The sequence below is a fragment of the Eublepharis macularius genome, chromosome 4 (assembly GCF_028583425.1).
Source record: "Eublepharis macularius isolate TG4126 chromosome 4, MPM_Emac_v1.0, whole genome shotgun sequence".
Taxonomy (NCBI): domain Eukaryota; kingdom Metazoa; phylum Chordata; class Lepidosauria; order Squamata; family Eublepharidae; genus Eublepharis; species Eublepharis macularius.
The window spans coordinates 11,650,981-11,676,068 of record NC_072793.1 but is presented as its reverse complement, the minus strand read 5'-3'; the positions used below and the strand labels follow the sequence as shown (position 1 = coordinate 11,676,068).

Below are 25,088 nucleotides of genomic sequence, written 5' to 3'. Positions count from 1 at the left end.
GTCTAGATGGGAAATGTCTTGAGTATTTAGAACTGTATTTTCCTCAAGTCTCTATTCCTATCAAGGAAGCGTGTACAGCTTGGATGCTTTCCTGCCTCTGAGTAAACCTATGGGCATATATATGAAAAGAACTGGATTTCTGAATAAAACCATTTCACCAAGAGCTTGGACTTCTTGTTGCAATGGTTACAGGGACCTGTCTGCCATATCCTGTCATCCATAGCCTGACAGGATACCATACACTGCCCAGCACAATAACTCACTCAAGGATTCTCAGCTCCTGAGCCAGGTTCATTAAGAACCTACGTAATTTGAACGGGCCGCCCTGGTACTGGGAAGGGTAGAGCGTGATGTGCACAAGAGGCCTCATGCCCTCTTGCGGGATTGCAAAGTATTGCTTTATACAGTTTACAAGTGACACTGGAATGGGGGATTTCTCACTGACATACATTCTCATTCATACATATATGGCATCCAAAGGGCAGGTGCCAGAAAACACGCCGGTCACTCCCTCTGAGAACAGCCAGAAGTCTCGTTTTTAAAAAAATTGTGCTATAGATCAGATATCCCCATCTCCACAACATGCCCCTGTGGTTTTTGGAATTCTGATATGGCCCCTGTGCTTAGGGCATGCGTCACACTGTACCAGGAAGCCTGCCCCAGGTTCCTCCCACACAAGTGTGGAAGATACTAGCCGATTGAGCCTGCACTCTAGGAGCCGATGCACCTAACTCCAGGAGACAGCAGGCCAAGAGGCTCCTGTGCAACCAAACTGGGCGAGGCGGGAACACACAGACCCTGGCCTGGAGGGAAACACCAAGTGAGCCAAGCCCCGTGAAGCTGACGTGTGGTTGAGCAGCACAGCCTTTCCACGGCTAAAAAGGGTGATGCAAAAAGGTGGTTGGTTTTGTGCCTCAGGCCCAAGTGTATGCAGGAGGGAGCTCTCAATTTCGTGCAGTCAGGGCTTCTGACCGCCAGGTAGGACCAAGGCCTGCAGAATATCCGAGAGGGATACGATGCCCTTCACCACGTTGTTTTCATCCACCACCACCAGCCGATGAACCTGTTGGTTACAGGAACACGAGTGAGGGTTTATTTATTGACACAACAAAGATTCAGCAATGGTCATCCCAAGATGCTAACCTGATACAGCCACCTCAGTATCTACCGTAAAAAACGGAATTCAGCATCTCTTTCAGCCGACTTAAAACTGATAAAGTTCCTCTGCAGAACCTAAAGCCTCATTCTCTAGAGAAAACCTCCATGCTGCTGTATACAAAGACAGCATATTACAGGGATCAGAATCTCCAACCAGGATGGGGACGATTCAGGTTTCAGTCGCCACGCAGAACCACCACAATCACGCCACGGTATGTAAGATCCTGCCCATAAGCTCCCCTCGAATCTTCCGTTCACAATTTAAGCGCACAAAGGTATCAGAGGCTGGCATGAATGTAGAGCTTTATTTTAACTCAGGATGAAACTACGTATCCAATCCTGAATAAAGTTTTAATATTTAAAAAAGGTACACATGCATTCTCTTTTACTGGACTCAAGGTGGTTCACAGTCTCAATACTGTCTCTAGAAAACAGGGATGTTAGAAAGCCAGTCAGGATACCTGGAAGATCATTCACAGGGTCTTTGATCCTACAGCTTTTTGGCAACACGCTTGTAACACACTCTTTAGCATTTCTGTTTTACTTCTGGGGTAGCCATTCCAATTGCAAAAATTGTACCTAACAAGAGTGAATAAACTGCTACAGTTTTCCAGAGTTTAAGCATACCTAGAGGCAGCTAATCATACCATAAAGGCAGAGCAAGCAAGACTCAAGTCTTTTTTAATACTTGGTCAAAGGGCTTTTTTTCTGGGAAAAGAGGTGGTGGAACTCAGGACTGCACAATGACATCACTTTGGGTCAGCTGGAACAAGGGGGGAGTTTTTTGAAGTTTAAATTGCCCTCAGTGAAAATGGTCACATGGCTGGTGGCCCTGCAGCGTGGAGGGTGATCTAAACTCCCCTCTGTCTGGAGATCAGGGGGCGGGGCCACCGGCCATGTGACTATTTTCAAGAGGTGCCGGAACTCCGTTCCACTGCGTTCCAGCTGAAAAAAAGCCTTGCTTGGTCATAACATACTAGTAAACACAACCCTGCATTGTATACTAGGGGTGTGCAAGCTGAAAATATTCGGATTTCCTTACCCAAAGCAGGAAAAACATTCGGAAATACCCAAAACCCAAAGTGGCAAGCCGCTTCGGCTTCGGGTATTTGAATCGCTTTGGAATGCTCTGTAAAGATTCGGAGCATTCCAAAGTGATTCAGGGGGCTGGGTTTTCTCCCAGTACCCCCACCCACTCCCACCCCAAATCCCGCACTTACCCCTCCTCCCCTCCAGCCCACTTACCTGGCCCTTTAAAGATCTCTTTAAACTATCAGGTGGCAGGCGAGATTCTCCCCTGCCAGCTGATAGTTTAAAGGGCGGGCGCTGCAGGGCTGCTCCCCGACATCCGGCAAAAGAAGCCTGGCAGTGACTTGACTTTCCTGGTGCTGAGAGTGAGGGGAGATTTCCCCCCCCCTCCCACCGGGAGAGCGAGCTGGCCGGGCTGTTTCTCCCCGGTGTCAAAGAGACGGAAAATCTCCCTGTCTCTTTGACATCGAGGAGAAACAGCCTAGCGGCGCAGACTTTCTCAGTGCGAAAGGGAGGGGAAATTCCCCCCCCCCTCTCTAACCAGGAGGGCGAGCACGCTGGGCTGTTTCTCCCCAGCATCACAGAGACAGGGAAAATCTCCGAATCGGGGCCAGCATGCTTCAGAGCTTTCCGAATCGGGTCCGATTCGGGATTTTTACCCGAATCAGATTCCCAAAGCGCACACCCCTATTGTATACATGCAGATACATTTGTTGTTGCCATGGCTAGCCCACCCACCTCTTTCTGAATCCCGGGATGGTTAAAGTGCCTGGAGAGGGGACTCCCACACCCTCCCATTCCAAACTCCAAGGACCTTTCAGCTTTAATACCTGCCTGGCAGAGATTGGAATACTAGACTTACTGTGATTGTTCCTTCTACTTGTAGGTACGGAGGGCATCCTTGACTGAGAAGAAGAATCTCCTGTTAATCAAGGGTGCTCTCCTCTTCAAGGACAAAACATCTCCCATCCATTAAGATCAAAGCTGGTACTCACCTGCACTCTACACCTGAGCTCATTCCCCTCACCTGCATCTGAGGCCTGGAATTCTGCCCCCCCCCCCGCCCCTGAAACAAGCAACAGCAGACAAGAGGGGATTCACCTCGGCCTCCACCAGTCGACCGATTATTGCCTCCAGAGTCTCATGCTTGAAACACTTGAGAACACCCTCAAAGTAATGGGAACGATGCTGCAGTGCCTTCGTCACCGTCACATCCAGGTTGTTGTACGTCTTCTCGGCAGCCAGGTTCTAATCGGAGGGAGGCGAGAAAGAGGGAAGATGGGGTGGCATCACCAGCCCTTGTTAACCCCAGCCCTGTCCTCCCCACATGGACGTGCCCTGGCTGAAAGAACGGCAACCTCTCTCTGCTCAGCAGTAGGTCTGAGTCCACCTGGGCTGTTTGCATCCCTTGGCTGTTCACCGCACATTACAGAATACGTATATTTTTTTTAAACTACAAGGACATTTAAATCCATTCCTCCACACAGGATAGGACCATCCACACACTGGCTCTCTGCACGGCAGACACAATGCAGCAGTAGTGCCAAATGGTGTCCTAGAGCAAATCCCTGCAGGTGACTCAAGTGAGCAAGCCAAGCCGTGCGCCATAGAGGAAGGGGAGAAAGCCTCAAAGTGGGCTGGATCCAACCAGCTTTCCCACTTAGTCTCACCCAACCCTGTTGTTTTACCACGATCTCTCTCTCTCTCATATGGCTTTCGTCCACGCAGGGCTTTTGTCCCCAGCTTTACATTTGGCAGTGGTCACGGAGACCACTTACTTCCTTTTTTGCCAAAGGAAAAAGATGGCTGGATCCACCCCAGTTAAGTCAGCATGATTTCCAAAAAAAATTGTTCCTAATGCCAGGAAGTCAGACTCAGGGCAAAACCCCATCCACCAAGGAAGCTTGCAGTGGGGGACAGACCCACACTACCTACCACTTTGTCTCTGGCTTGGAGCAGCACAGGAACAACAGAGGTCTTCTGCCCTCTTACACATCTGTGGCTTAAACTAGGCTAGAAACCATAACTTCTGCATCTGACATCTCTTGAGTCCTTGCCATTAAAGCTTTCTTGCTCCTACCATATGTGTCCACACCTTCCTCTGCTTAAGCCAGTTAGCACCATGGTTGAGAGCAACAGCTAAAAGTCCATCTGGGTCAAAATTCTGAGCTCTGCCATAAACTTAGAGAGCGAAGGTTGCAGCAGAATTTGAACTGGCTACCCCCGCAATAAAACCCACATGGCACTTGCTTCCTGCTGAAAAGTTCCAGAGCATGCAGAGCTCCCAGGAAAAGCAGCGTACAAATATTATTCTATGACTCATATTCGATAATGCTGATGATGCAAACTAAGGACATTTTCATAAAGTGAAAATTTATGCAAACTAATGACATTTTCATATTCATAGTTAAAAATTTGTCTTTCCAAAGCATAGAACTTTGATGTTTGCATTTGGGGGTGGGGTGGGGGGGGAGACAAGTACATCCAGCCCTGAGCATAAAAATGCGCCAAGTCTGAAACTGGGCTAGACAAGAAGGCACCTCAGGATATGCTGGTGATGTGGAAGGCCTGCAAATCCAGTGAAATCTATTCAAATAACACAGCAGACAACTATCAACGCAGAGGTGGCGACCCTGTGAGTGAAACAGCCCTCTCAGATACTCACAATGACATCAAACTTGGAGTAAATGTCCACAACCTGACCTAAAAGAAACAAACAAGTAGAGTTTGTAAAAAATGGAAGAGAATTTGAAAACTGGGAAGCACCCTGACAGAAGGCAAGGGAGAGCAAGTAATTCACTACCTCCAACCGCACAGTGCAGAGCGTGACACACTGCCAAGGGACGACAAGCGTGTCACAAAATGGCGGCCACAGGATGGTTTGAATGGTTCACATGACTAACCAAGGGAGGCAAAAGGACTCACAACTTGAGTTACTAGCCAATCAGTCCTTGGCAAGGCAGGGGGGAGAGGGAAGAAGTCTATTCTGACCCCTAATATGACAGCCTGTTCTCAAAAATCACATTATTTCACATATTTATGCCACACGTTTCTGTCCCAACCATGCACCCTCCATGATTGACAATCATCCATAATTTAAACTGTATCTAAATAGAAAATCCCACAAATCAGTGTTTTAAAATAATTGGCACAATATACTGAAAACCAAATATTCCAGATGAAAACGCTCTATATTTCAAGCATACATACAATGGCACGAAACACCTAATCCTTGATGGGCTGAAAGAGTAAGGAAGTATTACTCTGTCTCCTGGAGATCAGCAGGGAGGAATTCCCACAGCCATGGTTAGGGCATTAGGCCACAACTGGGGCGCCACTGCTAAAAAGACCCTGCCCCTCGGGATGATTTTATTGCAAAGGAAAGAACATATAGCATTCCCAGATATTATAAAAGGAAAGGAGATCATATACAGGGAAAGCAAGAAACCATTTCCTGACCCTATCAAACTACAAATGAAGCCTCAAAATAGAAAATATCATTTTATCTAGCTTGGTTTTGAATGCAGTGAGGTTCCTAGCCCCTGCTGATCTTGTACAAAAATGGTCCAGAGTGCATCCCAGGTATTCCAAAGAAGAAATAATGTTCTTGAAGAACATACCAGCATTACGCTCAGAGTTCTCAGGTGTATTTGCTACGCTCCACTTATAATACCCCGCCATCACCGCTCACCTGAATCATCCACCACGGGCAGCGCAGAGACCCTGTGTTGTACAAAGATGCCCAGTGCAACATAGATAGGGGTGTTAGTGTGGACCATGGCAATGTTTTCATAGGTGCCAATCTTCAGCTCCTCCAGGCTTTTGGACATGAACTCTGGCTTGGGGAACTCTGCAATCTGCAAGGGGACAAGAGGAAGTTTCCTAGGGCAGTTTGACAAACTACAGGAAAAAAGAGTAAATTTGCAACTTGGGGCTATGCCAGAACTACTGAAAGTCAGCTGCTCTGTTATCAAGACCGGGAGACTTTAGTTAACTACAAATAAAAAGCCAGACACTCCTACTCTGATGGGAACATTGAAGGGAATTTTGATATATAGAGAATTAGGGCCAGATTGTGGCTGTAGATAACTTGCAGAATTTGGATACTTTTGTGATTTTAAAAAAAGTACTGCTATACTACAATCACCAACGTTCTGTGTGTTGGAATGCCCTTTAAACCCTATATAGTTTGGGACTGAGATACCTAAGGGATCATCTTCTTCCCTGCTTCCCTGCCTGGGAGTTAAGATCACAGGGAAAGGTTTTCTTGACTTTTCCATCAACCAAAGAAGCTTGTCTGGTGGCCACACGACAGAGGGCCTTTTCGGTGGCAGCCCCCCCCCCCCAGTTATGTAACAACCTCCCCAGGAAGGCGCATCTGCCCCCCTCACTCTCGATCACGAGGTGGCTGAAGCTGTCAGGCTCTGGATGATAGGATATGGCAGACAGATCTCTGGATCATTATAGCAAGACACAGGTCCTTGGTTAAATGACTTTTATTCGGAAATCAGATCTTTTCCATATTCAGGTCCATAGGTCTACTTAGGAGCAAGGCAAACACCTAAGCAGCTTGAGTAGAAAACTTGATAGGTATGACAACATGGGAAAAATACATCTCTTTTCTACCCTGCTTTTCCTTCCCCTCCCAATTCCAAACAACCTTTTGCCGCTCTTTCTTTGTGAGAACATTTTACATATTTGTGCTATCACGATGCGTTGCTAGGACGGAAGACATATTATATTCTGAGAGGGAATACAAGGTCATGAACATTGGAGTCCAACAGATAACCACCCGTGAAAGCCTGAGAAACATTTAGAACACTAGCAAAAGGAAATTGTTACACCAAGATCATGTTTACAACAACTGGACTAAGCCTCAGAATCAGAATTAAAATGGGCATGGATGAATTGGTAAATAACATACATGACAGAAGCCAGTTTGACTTAGAACTGCATTCAACTGAGAGTTCCAGATTGTGAATCTGAACTGAGTTTTTAATGTATTTTTGTCTGCTGTAAGCTGCCTTGAGTGCCATAATGCAGAAAGGTGGCTAATAAATGTTTTAAATAAATAAATACTGCACAGATGAAATAGGAGATCTACAACTTAGAAAGATGTGCCTTGATTTTCAAAATCTATTTTTATTTTGCATGCTTAATTAAAGAACAAGATCAAAGAGACATGCCTGGCACTAAAGGCCCATCTCCTGATCAGAGGCACAAATGAGCTTCAAAGCACTTAGCTTGCTGAAAAGTACTCCCCCAAATGGCTTAGGATTCATTACACAAATGAGACAAATGTAATTAAAAATACAGGAGTTTTGTGGCTCCTTAAAAGCTAACAAGTTTTTATTCCAGGATAGACTTTCCTGGACTACAATCTACTTAATTAGATGCATTCAGGGCTTTTTTTCAGGGGGAACGCGGGGGTATGGAGTTCTGGAACTTCTTGAAAATGGTCACATGGCTGGTGGCCCCGCCCCCTGATCTCCAGACAGAGGGGAGTTTAGATTGCCCTACGCGCCGCTCCAGCGGTGCAGAGGGCAATCTCAACTCCCCTCTGTCTGGAGATCAGGGGGCAGGGCCACCAGCCATGTGACCATTTTCTCCGAGGGCAACCCACTGAGTTCCACCATCTCCTTTCCTAGAAAAAAGCCCTGGATGCATGTGATGGGTCCTCACCAGGCAGACATCTTTAAAACTTGCAAAGTCTTCACGCTGCCACAAGACTCCTATTTATTTAATTTTGTTGCAGACTAACATGCTTACCTCCCCAGAAATAAAATCAAGTGTCTATTAAACAGCACCTTCCACTTAAATAGTAACAAATGAGAGGATGTTGCCCATTCAGTGTGGCATCCCAGTTGCAAAATCCTGGAAGAGGAGGACTGGGGCTTATGGGATACTGAGTGATTCCGCACACGTTGGATAATGCACTTCCAATCCTCTTTATAGATCATTTGGAATGGATTTTTTTGTGTGCGGAACAAAAAATCCACCTCAAGTGATTGATAAAGTGCATTGAAAGCGTATTATCCAACGTGTGCGGAATCAGCCACTAAGGGGCAGTAAGCAGGTGTTAGGACTGGAGCCATGACGAAGTTTCAGGATCTGGGAAGAGGTCTCTGAGGTTTTAAAACTACTGACTCCACTTAGATCTTAAGAGATACACGGTCCCTAGGCCGAACCTGGATCACTGGAGTGTACGATATGGCCCTACCAATGTATAAATCAAAAGGGATGCTTGGAGGGAGCTGGATGGCTGTGGCCATAAGGTTTGCCAGCAATTCATTTTGGGGAGTGATAACAGAGGTTTGCTCTGTCTACCTCCACCTTCTCCTCAAAGTAACCTCTGGTAAAACTAGTTGCCGATACCAAGGATTTCGAATCTTCAAGGCGTCATGGGGGCCTGCCCCCAACTATCCGTGCAGAGGGTTTCCCCACGTTCCTACAGCCCCTTCTGACCCCCTGAAAGATTCTTCCTCAAGTTCTGGGATCTATGGGGAGGAAGGAACAGCTGTGTAGGATGGTGTGCTAAAGGGTGAGGAGGAGCAAAGGGCTTAAACTGACCCCACATCTCAGCAGACCTGGATTTGCCGAAGGTGGAGCCATTTCACCCCCGTATCCTTCCTGATTTCAGCCTGCCAACCTCAACAGTAGACCTGTGAACCTGGGGATGAACTTTCCCGGAGCAGAAGGGGCTGCTGAGGGAAATGCAGGAAAACTGTACAGGGACGGAATGAGGCAACTGACGTCCCTGAGTACAAGGCCAAGAAGTCTGTTTCTTTTAAGAAGCAAAATGAAAGCGATCCCAGAAATCTTATGGGTTGGACTGGAATGTTTATTTACTTCATTGATCCCTTGCCTTTCTCCTCAATGGGGACCCAAAGCAGAATGCCTCATTCTCCTCACCTCCCATTTTATCCTCACGACAATCTCGTGAGATAAATTAGGTTGAGAGTGCACGACTGGCCCAAAGCCACCCAACAAGCTTCCATGGCAGAGCGGGGATTTGAACCTGGAGCCTCCCGGATCCTGGTCTGGCACTCTAACCACCAGGGCTTTTTTTCAGGGGGAACGCAGGGGAATAGAGTTCCAGAACCTCTTAAAAATGGTCACATGGATGGTGGCCCCGCCCCCTGATCTCCAGACAGAGGGGAGTTGAGATTGCCCTCCGCGCTGCTGCGCGGAGGGCAATCTCAACTCCCCTCTGTCTGGAGATCAGGGGGCGGGGCCACCAGCCATGTGACCATTTTCTCTGAGGGCAACCCACTGAGTTCCACCACCTCTTTTCCCAGAAAAAAAGCCCTGCTAACCACTACACTACACTTAATAGTAAAGAGTCCAGTAGCACCTTTAACCTATTTGTAGCATAAGCCTTAAAGGTGCTATTGGACTCTTTACTATTTTGCAACTACAGACTAACACGGCGAACCCCTCTGGAACTACACTGAATACCACCATCTGCAGCATGATTACAGCAACTGCATCTCGGGCTAGACACACAACATGTGTCACTCACAACTACAGTCCTCAGCATGGATCGGTGGAAAAGCACAGCACTGTATAAAGTATCTCTACCACATGCCACCTTGCTCAGAGCACTCACAAAGAGCTTGAGGAACTTGAGGATACGCTTGTGCGTCAGGATATACAGTGTGTTCCCGGAGTCGGGGTCGATGACAGGCAGGCGGTGAATCTTGTTCCGGATCAGTGAGGTGACGGCATCGAAGAGGCTAGAAGTCACAAGAGGGATGGGAGCAGGGGGAACAGATCACATCTGTGAAGCAAGGAGGATACATGGATGCCTCGATTTTCTCCCTAGCCAGATGTTCTTTCTAAAGGCTATGAGGAGGAACGGGGAACTGCTGGGATTCCTTGTGAGAAGGGATCCAGTGGATTATGATGGAGGCGTGTCAAGGATTTCTGGACTCAGGTCCATTTATAGCTAAATTCCATCCCAAGGACTCAAGAGAGGCAGAAGGTGAAGGAGGGAACGAAACCTCCTGTCATTTTCTGAGCAAATCCCATGACGGCCTCCTTAATGGCTCAAGAGGGTGGCAGGTACTCCGTTGCCTCTAACTGGTCCAAAATAAACAACGAGGTTGGGTCCTCTTTCATAGGCTCGGTTCAGAGTGGCCCACTTTCATTTTCTCAGGAGCCCCTCAATTCTTCAGACAATAGTCTGGGAGGGCAGAAATACATTTTGCCACACGAATGGATTTCTTTTACGGATAGCCAGGCTCTGTAATCAACTAGCAGTACGACCATCTCGTTTACGGAGCACGTGAGATCACATAGCTGAGACTTTACATACAAAAGCCAAGAAAGAGAGAGCCAACATGTGATGTACTGAATCAGACCACACCTAATCTGTAGAGGTCAGTATTACCTGCTTTGACGTGGTAGCTGTAAGGGCCTCAGAAAGAGGTCTTTCACATCACCTGCTACCTAATCCTTTTAACCAGAAATGCCCAGGATTGAAGATGGGGCCATTTGCAGGCAAAGCCGTGTTCTACCACTGAACCACGATCCCTCCCAGGAAGGGTGGCCTGTATTATTATTATTTTCTACAACTTGAAAACCTCTCCTTTTCCCTTTGTCACTGAAACTGGGGCAGCAGTGGAGGGGTGGTGGTGGTGGTGAATATTTTTTTGTACTCTGACTGGAACCTGGTAGGGCCACCAGGACGCAGGTAAAAACTGCTTTGGAGCTCAGATCCAGCCAGTGGGCCATCAGTTACCTCAAGGTCCAGCTTGGTCTAGGACTAGTCACTCTCAGCTCCCCATCTGTGAAGTGGGTGTAGTGGCGATTGCCATTTCAGATGGCTGTTGGAATGGCAACTATTGTCAAGAATAGGGAAGACTCTATCAGCACCTTACAAACTTATCCCACCATAAGCTGCTGTGAGCTCTGACTCACAAAATGTAAAGTGCTCCACTGTTTGAGAGCTTTCCCTCGAAACTGAGCATTTATCTCCAAAGCCTCTTTCATAAGCATGAGGTCCAGAAAGGGGAGGAAAACCATGGAATAAATACTCTGTACTGATGGCTTTGGTGGGGAGGATTGAGGCATAGGGATGTGTTATTCGGGTTTGGAATTCAGCAAAAATATTGGATTTTCCAATTTGGTAAAATCTGGTTTGCCAACTTCAATCCAGTATTGTTGAATTGATTCGGCAATACCGAACTCAGGTTTACCAGATTTATTTGGTAAAATCCAGTAAACTTCAGGAACTGCAGAAGCGCACTGCTTCTTGCTGTTCCTTTGCTAAGAAACAGTGTTTTGCAAAGTTTGTGCTTTTTTTTTTTTTACCCAACGGAAGTGGGGAGGAGGAAGTTTGAGTGAGTTAGAGGCAGAAAGGGAAAGTGGAGGGTGAATTAAAAAGGAGGGGGGACTGTAAGCCAATCCTTGCAGCAGTTCTCCTTCTCTAGGCCGACAAGATTCTTGAGAAGGAGAGTGCCTTTTTTAAAGTGCTGCAAGGAGTTTAATAGAAAATGGGAGTCGCTGGAGGCACCTTCATTGGCGGGGGGGGGGGCATAAAATGGCCCCAGAAGTCCAATCTTCATGAAACTTCAGAGGTCTTGACAGGTAGGAGTGGTTCCCCGCCAAATCTGGTGGATTTTGCATGCAAAATGCCACCTCCAGCCTCCTAGAAAGCCTCCCTCATTTTTCCAATAGGGAATAATGGAGATTGGAAGTGACTGGGACATTTTTTTTGGAGGACCATAGCATCCTCCCCCCGCTAAAATGCAATGAAACTTGGTGAATTGCTAGAGGACAGGTAGGAGTAAGTCTGCTCCAAATTCAGTGGGTTTTGCATGCAAAATGCCACCTCCATCCTCCTAGGAACCCCCCCCCTCATTTTTCCAATAGAGAATAATGGTGATTGGAGGTAGCTGGGGCACCTTCTTCAGTAGGGCCATAAAATGGCGCCCCTGAAGTCCAATCTTCATGAAACTTGGGGGGTAGCTAGAGGACAAGTAACAGTAGGTCCCCTGAAAAATTGGTAAAATTCAGCCTTAAAATGACCACCCCCCTGGCCCCAAGAAAGCCCCAAATTGTGTTTCCCATTGGAAACAATGGCCGAATTTTACCGAATTTGCTTTAGATAGCTGAGCCAAACTGGGGAATGAATTCGGCATTGTCGAATTTTTTCCCCAGTTTGGCTTTACCAAGCCAAATCAGCTGAATATTGTTTTTTGCACACCTCTGGTGAGGCATGTGCCAAGTGGGAGGACTAGCAGTAAGGAAGAGTAGCTGACAAGCTCTTCGTGGCAGAATCTCTTACCTGGCACTGGGTGAAATGCAGACCAGTGGCTTGAAAGAGTCCTGCAGATAAACTTCTGTGTGGGACAAAAAGAGTCAGTCACCCAGATGCAACCCCATCTGGAGAAGGGAGGGATGAAAGAAAGAGGAACCTGCAGCAAGGGACATTAGAGCTGGGCGTGTCACATGCCCAGTAATTCCCTCCCTTCGCACTGCTGCCTTCCTCTGCAAAAGCAGTTGCTGTCCTGTATGCCTGCCACCATTCTCCTTACCTCGCCAAGTTTCGATCTTGTGTTCCTCCAGTTCATAGATCTGCACCTGGATGTGTTTGGGAAACAGTGTAGGTATCAACAAAACAGAAGCCATCTTGTCACACATCCATCCCTATTACTGTAGGAAGATCTAGCCTGGATAACTCTGGGTGGGACTGAATACCCCAGAATGTTATCCTGGCAATGGCAGAAACATCAACCAAATGGCTGAAGCCTTTGTTCTCTGAGTGTGAAATTAGCCTCCTTAAGATCTGCAGTTAAGATCTACCTCCCAAACGCTGCTATCTATATCCCTGCCATCAGAGAGGGGGCAGGTGGTAATTAGAGACAGAACTTCTTCAGTGGTGGCATCTCCCATGAGGAATTCCCTTTCGCTTGAGACTCACTTGGCACCTACACAATTCTCATCTAGGCATCAGACCAAAACATTTCTTTTCACTCCGGCTTTTAACTAAGGAGTTTTAATCTTTGGAGTTGTTTTATTATCTGCTTCTGGCCTAAGGTCTGTTTTAAGGATATTTTTATGTTCTTTTTATATCCTTGACTTGTTTTTAAATGGCTTGCTTTGTAAATGATCAAAATAAAACCCATGATTTTATTATACTTTTTACTTGTCAGCAGCCACAAGAAGAACCATGCATAAGTGGGATAGAATTTTAGCAAATACATTAGGGACAGTTGCAAAGGGAAACAAAAAGCTTCCCCCTGGCCTTTTTCTAATCCAATCTGTGTCTGTCTGGACTGGTCCCGTTCGCAGCATGCTCACCCCAAAATATTGTGTATTTACAACTGACCCTTTTAAAATAGAAGAGGAAATAAGCAAAGAACTCTCATTCCCAAATTACTGGAAGACCCATTCTCTTTAATCTGTTTTTGTGCATATTTAGGTAAAAAAAATTTCCTCTGTAACAACACAGACATAACCGTTAGAAAATGGCAAGATTCCACAGCAGCCAGCAAATCTGCACCGATGACCCTATTGCAACCCAACCGTGTAGATTCAAAAACTCTTTTGCACAGAAGGGGATGATGATGCTTAGTTGGGTACTTACCATAGCTGACTTGTAATAGCGATGCAAGATGTTGATGAAGTCTGTGATTGTCAGCATTCCTACAGAGCAAAGAAGGGGCAGGGCAGAGGTCAGCTCAACTCTACAGGCAACTGGTTGGTTGGGATGTGGCAAGACGTGATTTCTCCCATTTCTCCTCCTAAGGACAAACACTTACCCACAAAGCTTTGCTTTTTGCTGTCCCAGAGCGGAGCAGCCCGCACTCCATTGGTCACCAATGCGAAGAAGGCTTTCTTCACCTACAAGCCAGACAAACCAACAGAGGATTTCACACAGCTGGGACAGGATGCTACACAAACAGCTCCTTCGGTTTAACAAGCCCTTTCCACTCCTGTTCTTACTGAGAGAGCCGTTCGAGGAGGCGCAGGAGTGTGGCTCTTCTTTAAAGAATTATAGAGGAAAGGCCAGGTTAGTCTGTTGTAGCCAAAATCGCAGAGAGTCAGATGTGAACACACGAAGCTGCCTTATGCCAGGTCAGATTATCAGCCTATCAAGGTCAGCACTGTCTAGTCTGACTGGCAGGGGCTCTTCAGGATCTCAGGCCGAGGTCTTTCACATCACCTACTGCCTGAGCCTTTTAAACGGACCAACCTGGAGCATTCTGCATACAAAGCAAGATGCTCCATGGCGGCCTCTGTGGCACCTTCGAGATTAATGGTGGTCCATATGCAAATGTGCAGGCACAAAGGAAAAAAACATCATAAACTGTGGATTGAAATGCTATGTGCAGGCACAGTTTTGTCCCACTCCCCTTCCCAACGTGCATCTGTCCACCACAGAGAGTGAAGTGCTCCCTCTCCAGGCGGCAAAGCAGGAAAATTAATCCTCACGCACATTTTCCTTCATGTGATAAGGGGTTACACATTGAAGGTTTTTAAACTGTATTCCAGGGAACCCCGATGTCCCTTAGAAGCTTATTGGGGCCTCCCTTTATGAGAAAACTCAGCAATGAAGGACAAAGACAGTCAGCCAGCAATTACCGTTCCTCACCTGCTGTGTGTAGTCCCAGCAGACTATTGGGTGCATTCTAGGTTATGATCTCAATGGATCAACAGGCAGAATCAAAAGGCCTTGACAAGGAGCCTCGGGTGAACTGAATATACTGTACAATCCCCTGCCCTATACTGGGGCTCTGGGGCAGACCTGTGAAAAGGTCCTTGAAGTCAGAAGGGCTGAAAACCATTTCTGTATATAAAAGAATGAATATAGGAGTAATATGCCCTCTGGAGTAACAGGCCCTCTGGAATAACCCTCACAGAACTGTTCTGAGACCTTGGACGTGTTTACACAAAGATATTACCTTAACCATCTTTCAATCCATTACTGCTTACAGTTGATCCGTTTCTCTTATTATGTGTTAACAAATGTGCATCTGTTGCCATGTGAACACGAAAGCAGGAACTGCAGCCAGTTCCGAATATGTATACTGTGTACACCAGATATGCAATCAGAAACACATTCATTTTCGGTTGACTGCTGCATATGCTTGACAGACTGTTACCTACCATGCGTCTTTATCAACAATAATAATAACAGCCAGTGTGTAGCGGTTAGACTGTCGAACTAGGATCTGGGAGACCCAGGTTCGAATCTTCACTCTGCCACGGAAGCTCTCTAGGTCACCTTGGGCCAGTCACAGTCTCAGGCTAATCTACCTCACAGGGCTGTTGTGAGGTTAAACGGAGGAGAGGAGAATGATGTAAGCCGTTTTGGGTCCCCATTGGGGAGAATAGGCAGGGTATAAATGATGTAAATAAAATAAATAATGGATTGGAAGTTATCCAGCAGCTGAATCTAGGTCAAGTGTCTTGTTGACTTCGCCAGCAGTCTTGAGAAGATACCGCCGCCGCCCCCCCTGCCCCCTCAGGATCAATACCTAATCCAGGACTGGAGACTGAGATGAAACCAGTCTCCAATTTCATCTTTCATTTTTTTTGAAGATGCTTTGAGTGAGGGGCAACTTTAATTCACATTCTTCTCACCAATTAGCTCGAGGTGACCAACAAGGACGTTAAACCAGATTATCCTCACCAGTCTTGTGAGGCAGGTTAGAAAGAGGCTGTAACGAAATGGTTGCCAAGGGTGAAATGAGTGCTGGTTGCAGTTAATCTGTCTTAAAGAGAGAGAAAAAATGTTCCCCACGAGGTTTAATGGGCTGTAGGGCCAGGGAGGGGCCTGCAGGAGTCTCGGTAGGGGACGCCCTTCTTCCTGGACTACAACTCCCAGCTGCCCCGGGCCAAGAAAGGGCGGGAAAAATAAGGGGCGGAGCAGCCTCCACAGAGATACCCAGCCCATCCTGAGGGGTAAGTTAGTTGCCTTCTTGGTTGAAGAAGGAGAGGCTCACGCTGTGGGGTGAAACCCGGGTGCCTAGGCCCTAAGTGTGGAGGGCCTGGGAGGCAGCAGAAAGGAAAGGAAGGGGGGACCTTCCCTGAGACCCCCCCCCCCTTAAGGTAGAGTAGGGAACAGTGTGGTAGGGAAAGCAGACGGCGGTTCTCTTCAGTTTGATTTTCTGCCCTGTGGGTTACGAAAGGGGGGGGGGTCTACCCCTATGTGTTGTGCCTCTACCTGCTTTGTGTGCAAGTGCTCTGTATGTAGTTATTGAATCACACTTTTTGAATATAAAGGACTTTGTGGTGCTCCGACTACATAACCTCCCCCACTTGGCATGCTACACGAAAGGAGGGAGCCCGGGAGAAACTGATACAGCTAGACCTTGGTGGGCTGCCAATTCTCCAGGGCTCAACCAAAGATTGGGTAATTCACTTCCCAGTAAGGAAATTCAGCCAGAGGGGTCTCACTGCCCCTCAGTCAGGCGGTGTACAAATCAGTGAGTGGTGGCAGCGACGGAGAGTGTGAGCCACGCCCACCAGGGACGGTGGGAGGCGGATAGCGGGGCTAGCAGGCCATTGACGGCGGCTCAATTGCCCGGACTGAGAGCCAGCGCCCGTTGCGCCACAGAGGCTCTGAGCCAATTTCACACAAGAAGATTTATAGCTGAGCCAAGTAAGTAAATCCAAACTTCCTCAGTCAGTCATCCTCTCCAGTACACCAACCCAATGTCTCTAATTTGCAAACGCCATCTGCAAAATTATATGCCACCAAGTCAGAACCTGTCCCCAGACATAACACAAAAGCAGGAACTGTGGCCAAAAAACCTTCAGTTTTTTCCCTACTGTTAGAATTCCAGCCTGCAGGCTGTTTCACTGGCCTTGATGGTACAGTACCTAGCTACTGTTCAGAACCTTCAATACATTAACATTAGCCTAAGAATTCTGGCCCACCTTGCTCCCACTACCGGAGGTCACCATCCTGCCCTTCCCAACGGGACGCTACCCACCTGCAGGGAAGTATCGAACACGACAAGCTTGGAACTTGTGGGGATCAGGTCATAGCAGCGATGTGATTTCATGAAGCACGTGTAGATCCCACTGCTGGAATCCCCATCTGTGGCTGGAAACAGATTAGGGACTAATAAACACAGCCTGCCAGCACACACATCAAAAAACATGGAGGGTCAGTAAGTTAGGGAGAGGATGCTGCCGCAACCCAGAGAGAGAGATCCGGGGGCTCCTGAACGGTGGCTTGCTGTGAGCCCTCTACTTGAGGGTCAACTTGAGAGACTTTAGGCTCGCTTGCCATCTCTGCTGTTCTGTATTCTTTGTGAATCTCTGAGCATGGCACGTTACAGAGCAATACGAGAAAAAAAGATCCCTGCTTCAAGACTTTAACAAAATTATTGTCAGGGCTATGTACTTTGTGCTTAAAAAATATTTGCACAAATTACAGGGGGGAAAGATCAAGCAAACCTGCCCATTTTTGCTTACACATGGTATAATTTATTATGTTGTTGCTACCGAGAGGAAGGCTCAAGCACTTAAGCCTCACCGTGATCTCTGCCTGCCAGATCAGGAGGTACAGCCCAAGCTTTTCAAGGACATTTATGCAGGAACAGGGGCCAAATTATTTGCTTTTTAAAGCCAGAAGCTGAGGTTCCCAAATCACATCCTCACCTGACAGGACGCTGCGGTAGGATCCCAGGCCTGCTTCAGGAACACTTACCACTGAGCAAGGAATACCAGCTCAGGAAAAGCGGAGCAGTGGGACGGACAGGCTTTTTGTTCCAATGATTACTTTGCTCAGGAGAACTTGGTAATCTCTTTGAGTGGGAAGAAGTAATGTTGGCTCGCTCTGCATGTAAAACTGAGTGATCAGGAAACTGTTCGTATCTGTTGGGATTGTTTCCCAGGGGGATGCCTAATTGGTAGATGGTGATGACCGAGCAGCTCAGAGGAGAAGGCACAAGAGTGCTGGGTCTAGAGTAGTGCTTCTGCGGACAGAAGGCTTTCCACCTGTGAAGCACAATTTGTTTGTCCCTTCTTGAGGGAGCCCAAAAGGCCCCCTGAAATCCTGTTCCTGGGGGGGGGGTGTCAAGGGATGCTCATGAAGTGGATTTGGGGGAGCATTTTGGATTGCCCCAGGAAATGGAAGGCCAGAAAGTTGTGCTTTACAGGCAGAAGTGCCCACAAAGTGCTGCTCTGGATCTTTTCCAAAGCCTTCTGGCTCCAGTGGGATACTGGAGGTACAAGACAGAACCAGCTGAGAAAACCCTACTAAGAGACCCACACCCAAGGGAAAACTCAAAGTCAGTCGGTGGCTCCTCCCCGGAGATTCCTGAGCATTCCCGGCATTCCTGAGCATCCTTCAAAACCTCGCCCCAGTTGCTGTGTATATGACAGAAATCTAGCCAATCACCAATGCTTTGCTCCTATATGGTAAAACACGCTAAATTATATTGACTGTACGATTGTGCAGACCATGAGAACACAGTTGTCAAAGGTTTCCTTAGCCCAGCAAAAGGCTACAAGAAACCAAGATAATAATCACAAGGCAAAGTAGATTATGACCTTTTGTGGGCTGATGAGAAATGCCTATTCTCACAACTGCCCCCGGTTGCTCTCTGCGGAGTATTCTGTTTACCCCATTCCCACCCATATCACTCACCTTCTGATAACGGTAAGAATTTTTCCAACCCGCTGTCTGAAATGGTGCCCTGCAAAGACGGAGGGGGTGGGGGGAGAGAGAGGTGAATGAGAAGCGGATATGACAAGCAGCAAGTCCGTCTCTAGGCAGGCAACGAATGAGAAGAATGATACCAAGCCCTCGGGGCCAAAGAACAAAATCATTCATAATATGGGTTTTAACAGATTTTATTAAATTTGCAAACACAAATATATGAACAAGCAATAGCTCTGAAGAATGTAGCATACTCTTGTTGTTGAATAATATCCACACATCACACAGGGCCAACCTTAGGGAGAGGCAGTCCTTGTGGCATAAAAGAGAAAAGAGACTACTTCGTCTAAGACAATATCTGTCACTCGCTGGCTTCCATGAAGTACTTATACAGAAAATAATTCAGCTTAAAAAATAAAAGGGTGTGCGGCACAATCAACTGGGTGGAGACAACGTTTTAATACACACACTGAAGTGTAGCAATTAGAGTGCTGGTCTAAGGTCCGGCAGCCCTAGACTTAACTCCCCACACTGTCATGAAGCTCGCTGGGTGACCTTTGGCCAAACGCTCTCCCAATATAACCTACCTCACAGGATTCATGCTGGAAAGATAAAATAGGGAAGGCAGAACCCCTGCCCCTTAGCTGCCTAGTGGGAGGATGGGATAACCAAGTCTTAAACAAGCTTTTAAATCCATTAACCAATTCGCCAACTAAACGGCGCCATCCTACTGAGGACTACATGGAATTAGAATCTCTCTTGCAGCCTGACCTGAACCTGCACAATTGCAAAGATCTTCTCAATAGTCAAGACTGGGGTGACCTCTCTCCGGTAAAAGGGAGACATCTCCCCTCTCCCTTGCAACCTGTCTGTGCTGAACCCAGGCACTCAAAAGCAAGTGAAACGTTAGAAGAAATTCCAGCCAGAATATAAACACCTCGGAACTAAAATGAATGGGGGCATCCAATTATCCACCTTCCCAGCTGGCCACATTGCCCAAGGGCCAGCAGTACTACACAGTGGTGAGAGAGTCTGAGACGTCCATATCCAAGCCCTTCCTCAGCCATGAAGCTTACTGTTTTCACCATCACTCAACCAAACCTTCCTCACAGGATTGTTCTGAAGATAAAATGGAGACAATCCACATTCATCGCCTTAACCTCTTTAGAAGAACGATGGCCATATCTCAGCAAACCTAAACAAAACCAACAAGCAAGCTCCTTCCTCGTTTAGGTCCAGAACACAACTATGCAGCCCACAACGGCCCAGAATAGCTAACTGGGACAGACTTCTTGCTTTTGCTTCACTGTTCAACGATGTCATCCAGTTTAAAAGATCCACCTGCTTAAAAGCTGGGAAATGCTGAGAACAGCCCTTCCAGAGGGTTCTTTCGAGCTGCTAGAAGGAACAATTGTGCCCTCTGACTTCTGTCCTGTCTCCCACGGAAATGTCATTATGTTCCCACATCAGCCTGGGATTTGTTTTTCCCTTCCAGGGTATGAGAAACCCCAGCTGTCAGTGCTTCCAAGATAGGAGCCGTTCTCTTACACAAGTTTCTTGCCCACAGAGACTGATCATGTTAGAACAGGGACAGACCGCTGGCCCCAGAGTAAGGCAGAAGGCCACAAAGGGCTACCATAGACTGCAATTTAAAAGCTACTTCCATTGCACACTAAGAAACTGTCCATAAAGAGGAAGAAGTTTGACTACACCTCTCAAACACATCCTGGGTAAAATTTGCTCTAACAGGAATGCAAACGGGAAGTTTACGGGAAGTTACATCGCTAATGCTCCCTCTCTGGGTATAAGCAGGTGTTTTGCAATGAGCAAGTTTCGAAGGAAAAACTGGATGTGTGCAAAATTCCTCCATGTGTGCAATTTTCCAGTTAATGATTGCCAACCTCTGAAGCAAAACAGGGGGGGGAAGAGAAGATTCTAGTGCTTAAGAAGCACAACTTGAATGGCAGCATTCAAGATTCTTGACACAATTATCTAACATTCACTTTGAGCAGCCAACCGTCCCACACAATTTTTAATCAAGGTGTGCCACGTGTTAAGTCTTTGTGTACAGTTTCCCACCAAAAGATGGGTGAAATTACTTCAAATAAGAGATTCCACACTCCGCGATGCCTTTTGCAAGTAATGTCCCAGCTGTGATTGAGCGTATGTATTCCACAACTGTAAAGTTTTCACTACTAATTAACTCTCACTTCGTTATGCATCCTGCCCACCTACGGAGTGGGGGAGTAGTTTATGGGCTGTTGAAGCCTCTGAGGAGAGAGAAGTAGGGCACGCCTCTAACAGGACATAGAGTTGTAAAGTTAAAAAGCTGATTTTGTGTGTGCATGCCTATGTGTGTTTCCACATCTTGTCCAAACTGACCATTCTTTGAATAAATCAGCAGAGACTTACCCATGCAGGCTTTCCTTTCAGGACACATGGGATACATGGCCACAGGTTCATTTTAGGCAATGGACCCACCTCCACGGCATGAGAATGCATGTGTCCTCTGATCCCCGCATTCCATTCCAACACACTGGTTTCAAATTAAAATGCTTCCTATAGTGGCACACAGTCTCCACCGTGTGGGAACAAACACAAAAGCATTCTTTCTCCAGCCTCACTGCCCCTTTAGCATCACCCCACAGACCTATGCTGGAAAAGTACCAAAGAGTGGCCTGCTGTACTACCGCCATGGTACAAATGTTCTCTCTGGTTGCTCTCTGCCTGCAAGGTGTCCAGGAACAGCTTCATTATTGCTCCTGCTGTACCCACACAACCAACTTGCATGTTATACAATGCGGGAGCATCTCAAGGGATATAAAAAAGAATGGGGCGCAGAAAAGAAAAGGTCACTGGCTCAGCGGTAACAAGCTTCTCTTCCTGTGTAGAAAATAGCAAATGTATCAGAGAGAAGGCGTAAGAATAGCTGACTGTAATTTAAAGAAAAGGCATCAAGATGGTGTACGTCAGAAAAATCCAGCTCTCCACAGGTTCCTTTAAAGATGCTTGCTGAATGCTTTAAAGGTAGCAGAATGGTTCCCTCTGCGTGGTTCTCCCAAAAATGACCTGTAGTCAGATCACTGGGCATCAATACATACCAGCAAACAAACAGATGAGACAGCGGGGGTGGGGGTGGGCTAATAACAGCTTCCTCTTCCTGAACATACACAAAACACACACACACACAAAACTTCAGCTGCACCAGTGTTTCTGCAACATCAAGGCAAAATGTATGCTGCCAGCCAGCATTATTCAGACTAAGCCAGTTAAAAAGGGCAGAGAAGATACTTCAGATTCCCGGTGGGGCTGCAATGTTTGATCAATATACTAAAAGGGTAGGTTTGTAATTTGGGGTGCTAATGGACCCCAGTCTCCTACTTCTAGGTTCCTTATCATCTGTTAAGTACCAGGCCAAAGTATTTGTTTACCCGGGCTTTGTCTTGAAGGATTATCTTCCCCTTTCAGTGTTTTTATGACTGGCATCTTGCTGGAGTGCCGATTTATGATGACTTTGCCGGATGACCTTGGGCCAACCACACTCTCTCAGCCTAACCTACCTCACAGGGTAGTTGTGTTGGGCGGGGGGGCGGAGAATGATATAAGCTGCTATGGGTCCCCACTGAGCTAAACGGTGGGATATAAATGAAATAAATAAAAATGATTAAGAACCATGTCATTTCCTCGTAGGTAAATATACACATTTGGCAGTGATGCAATGCGTTCGGCTGAATTTTGTGCACGCCTCACCGACCAAACATTCCTTCCCCTTCCCCATGACCCCAATTCTAAACGCTGAGACAAGAACATCCTGTGAACTACCACACTCGCACACATGCTCAGTCCACAGAGCTTGGAACATGGCACTGCTTTCTCTCCCCCCCCCCCCCCCGTTTGATACAGTAGCACCTCACAAATGTGACTGCCCTGAAGGGATTCAGGACCGTCCACAGGTAAGCTGTCAGCAGACACCAAACAGGACGGGAGAGAGCCCTCTCGGTTGTCGGCCTCCTTTGCACAAAAAAAAAGAGGACGGCTATCAGAGCAGGAAGCGCTGGCTTGATGGACGCCGCCCTGAGCTCTTTGGAGGACGGACTGGAGGCAAATATAGTAAATAAATAAAAGCAGTTGTTCCTGCTCTTGAGAGCCAGTGTGATATAATGGTTTGAATGTTGAACTGAGTTCTGGGAGATTCAGGTTTGAATCATTGGGTGACGTGGGGCTAGTCACTCACTCTCTCAACCTAGCCTATCTCATGGTGCGAAGAGTTCAGACCAGATAACCAACCACGTGCATTGCTCTGAGCTCTTTGTGGAAAGGGCAAGATAAACACACAATAAATAAATTCATCCACAAAGCAGCCTGTTGAAGGAGACGCTAAAGAGCCTAGCTGCATCCCTCCCATTTCCATCAGCGCAGGCCTGACAGTCAGTTTACTTAAAAGGAAATGCAATTACCTTTTAAAGCCACTGTTTGCATCCATAAATCAAGATGGCAAAGTGGTAGAACACTAGAGTGCACTCTTTTTATTTATATGTAATTGGTAGTTTTCTTAATCTCCACTGGCTATTTTAAACATGGTGTTACTCACCTGCTATTTAAAGGGAGTGATCTAAGAATCCTTGTGGCTCAAAGACAGGCAGTGCAATTCTAAGCAGAGTTTGAAGTGAATGGGCTTAAAAGGGGATTACTCAGTTTAAGGGTGCACTGCATGTTGAGGAACCAAGATATTTTTTGACCCAACAATTCTGCCTTGAACTCACCATGACTAGTTAGTCTTGCCACTTGTGTCTTACAGTGCAACCCTAAGAAGAATTACTCCAGTCTAAGCCCACTGAAACCAATGGACTTTGATGGAACTAACTTGTCTTAGGATCGCATTGTTATTTACTTATTTCAGACATACTTGCAGGGGAGAAATGCACCATAACTACAAAAAGCAACTTTAATTTAACATATTAACAGTATATTCTAATGCTTGTAATGCACCCGAATGCACAAGGCATCCTTTTCTTACAGCCTCTCAAAATTTTGTTTATTTGTTTATAAATAAATTTTGTTTATTCCAGCAAGAACAGATGTTGCATTGCTAAAGAGTTTCCACTTTAAAAAAAAATTCAATTAGAGTCTGAAGTGGTGAATCAGAGACAATATTCGCCCTTACATCTGCAATTATATTGATGCGTTTCCTCAACAACCACTCATCACTTTCAGTAACAACCACCACTTATGACTTTTCCTCCCTGCCTTTCTCCAAAGAGCTCAGGGCAGAGCATCCAGTTCTCTTCTCCGTTTAATCCTGGTAAGAACCCTATAATATAGATTGGGTGGAAAGACAGGCCCGAGGTTACCCAGCAAGCTTTACAGCTGAGTGGAGACTTGAATCCAGGCCTCCCTCGTTCCAAAGGCTACCCCCAAATTACACCACACTGGCTGCCTCGTAATGGAAACAGATGCTGTACCATTCTGACCCTTTTCAGGTTTTATACTGTTTGCACAAGAGCATTATTCTCAGAATCCACCTGCAAGCAATTCAGACTCAGCCCAACCACCAGCCACCTGCACTTCGAACCCTCTAAACAGGGGAGCAGGAGCGTCATCACACCGGAGAGACCAAGGTACAAATCAGGAAGTCCCTGGGGCCAGCAGCTGCCCCTGCCTGGGCTTTACGCAAGCCGCTCTCTCGCAGCTCCACGGTACCGGGAGGGGAGAGGAGGGGCGCAATAACCACTGGTCTACCCTGTAAGGTTCTTGCAAATATTGCAACGAGAAAACGTGCAAACAGAGAAAGCACTAAACAAACGCCAAGAATTGTGACGCTGTGGATATGCCGCAAAGACATCCAGCACCGCGTAGGGTTGCCAGCTCCAGGGTGGGAGATTCCTGGAGATTTGGGGGGGTGGAGTTTGGAGAGGGGAAGAACCTCAGCAAGGTGGCGTGCCGTAAACAGTCCCCCCTCCAAAGCAGCCTCTTTCTCCAGGGGAACTGATCTCCGTGGCGATCAGGTATCATTCCGGGAGATCTCCAGTCGCCACCTGGCGGTTGGCAACCTTGCACGCCCCTCGAAAATCACCGTCGGAGCAACTCCCGACTCTCCATTAAAAGCAAAGGAGGAGGAGAGAGGAAGAAAGAACAGCGAGATCCGCCGCGTGGAGCAACGGGCAGGCAGGGGATCTCCGGCCCCGGGGGCTGACTTACCGCCTCCATCGCCCCCGATGCGGCCCCCGCCCCGCGCTCCGAGAAGGGCACGCCGCTACCGTTGCCGCTCCGGCATCGC

The 25,088-nt window shown here is 47.1% G+C and overlaps 1 protein-coding gene across 2 annotated transcripts; it reads right to left on the bottom strand.

The window, feature by feature from the left end:
• Nucleotides 1-543: 543 nt before the first annotated feature.
• Nucleotides 544-25,088, bottom strand: PRKAG1 (protein kinase AMP-activated non-catalytic subunit gamma 1). Of its 2 annotated transcripts, XM_054976840.1 has the most exons (12): nt 25,010-25,088; nt 18,800-18,848; nt 17,136-17,248; nt 13,956-14,037; nt 13,781-13,839; nt 12,729-12,774; nt 12,479-12,533; nt 9,797-9,923; nt 5,879-6,044; nt 4,853-4,890; nt 3,289-3,435; nt 544-1,063 (listed from the first exon to the last, which is right to left on the bottom strand). In XM_054976840.1, the coding sequence occupies exons 1-12, from the start codon at nt 25,016-25,018 to the stop codon at nt 959-961; spliced, it is 996 nt and encodes a 331-aa protein (XP_054832815.1). In that variant the 5' UTR covers nt 25,019-25,088; the 3' UTR covers nt 544-958. The 2 variants fall into 2 exon arrangements, with proteins under 2 accessions (XP_054832815.1, XP_054832816.1); XM_054976841.1 differs by lacking the exons at nt 18,800-18,848; nt 25,010-25,088 and adding an exon at nt 14,789-14,983.

Coding starts and splice junctions, on each gene's coding strand:
- PRKAG1 (XM_054976840.1), bottom strand. Junction 13,840..13,955: donor CAAAAAGCAAAGCTTTGTGG/GTAAGTGTTTGT, acceptor TTTGCTCTGTAG/GAATGCTGACAATCACAGAC. Junction 6,045..9,796: donor TCAAGTTCCTCAAGCTCTTT/GTGAGTGCTCTG, acceptor GTCCCCTTGCAG/ATTGCAGAGTTCCCCAAGCC.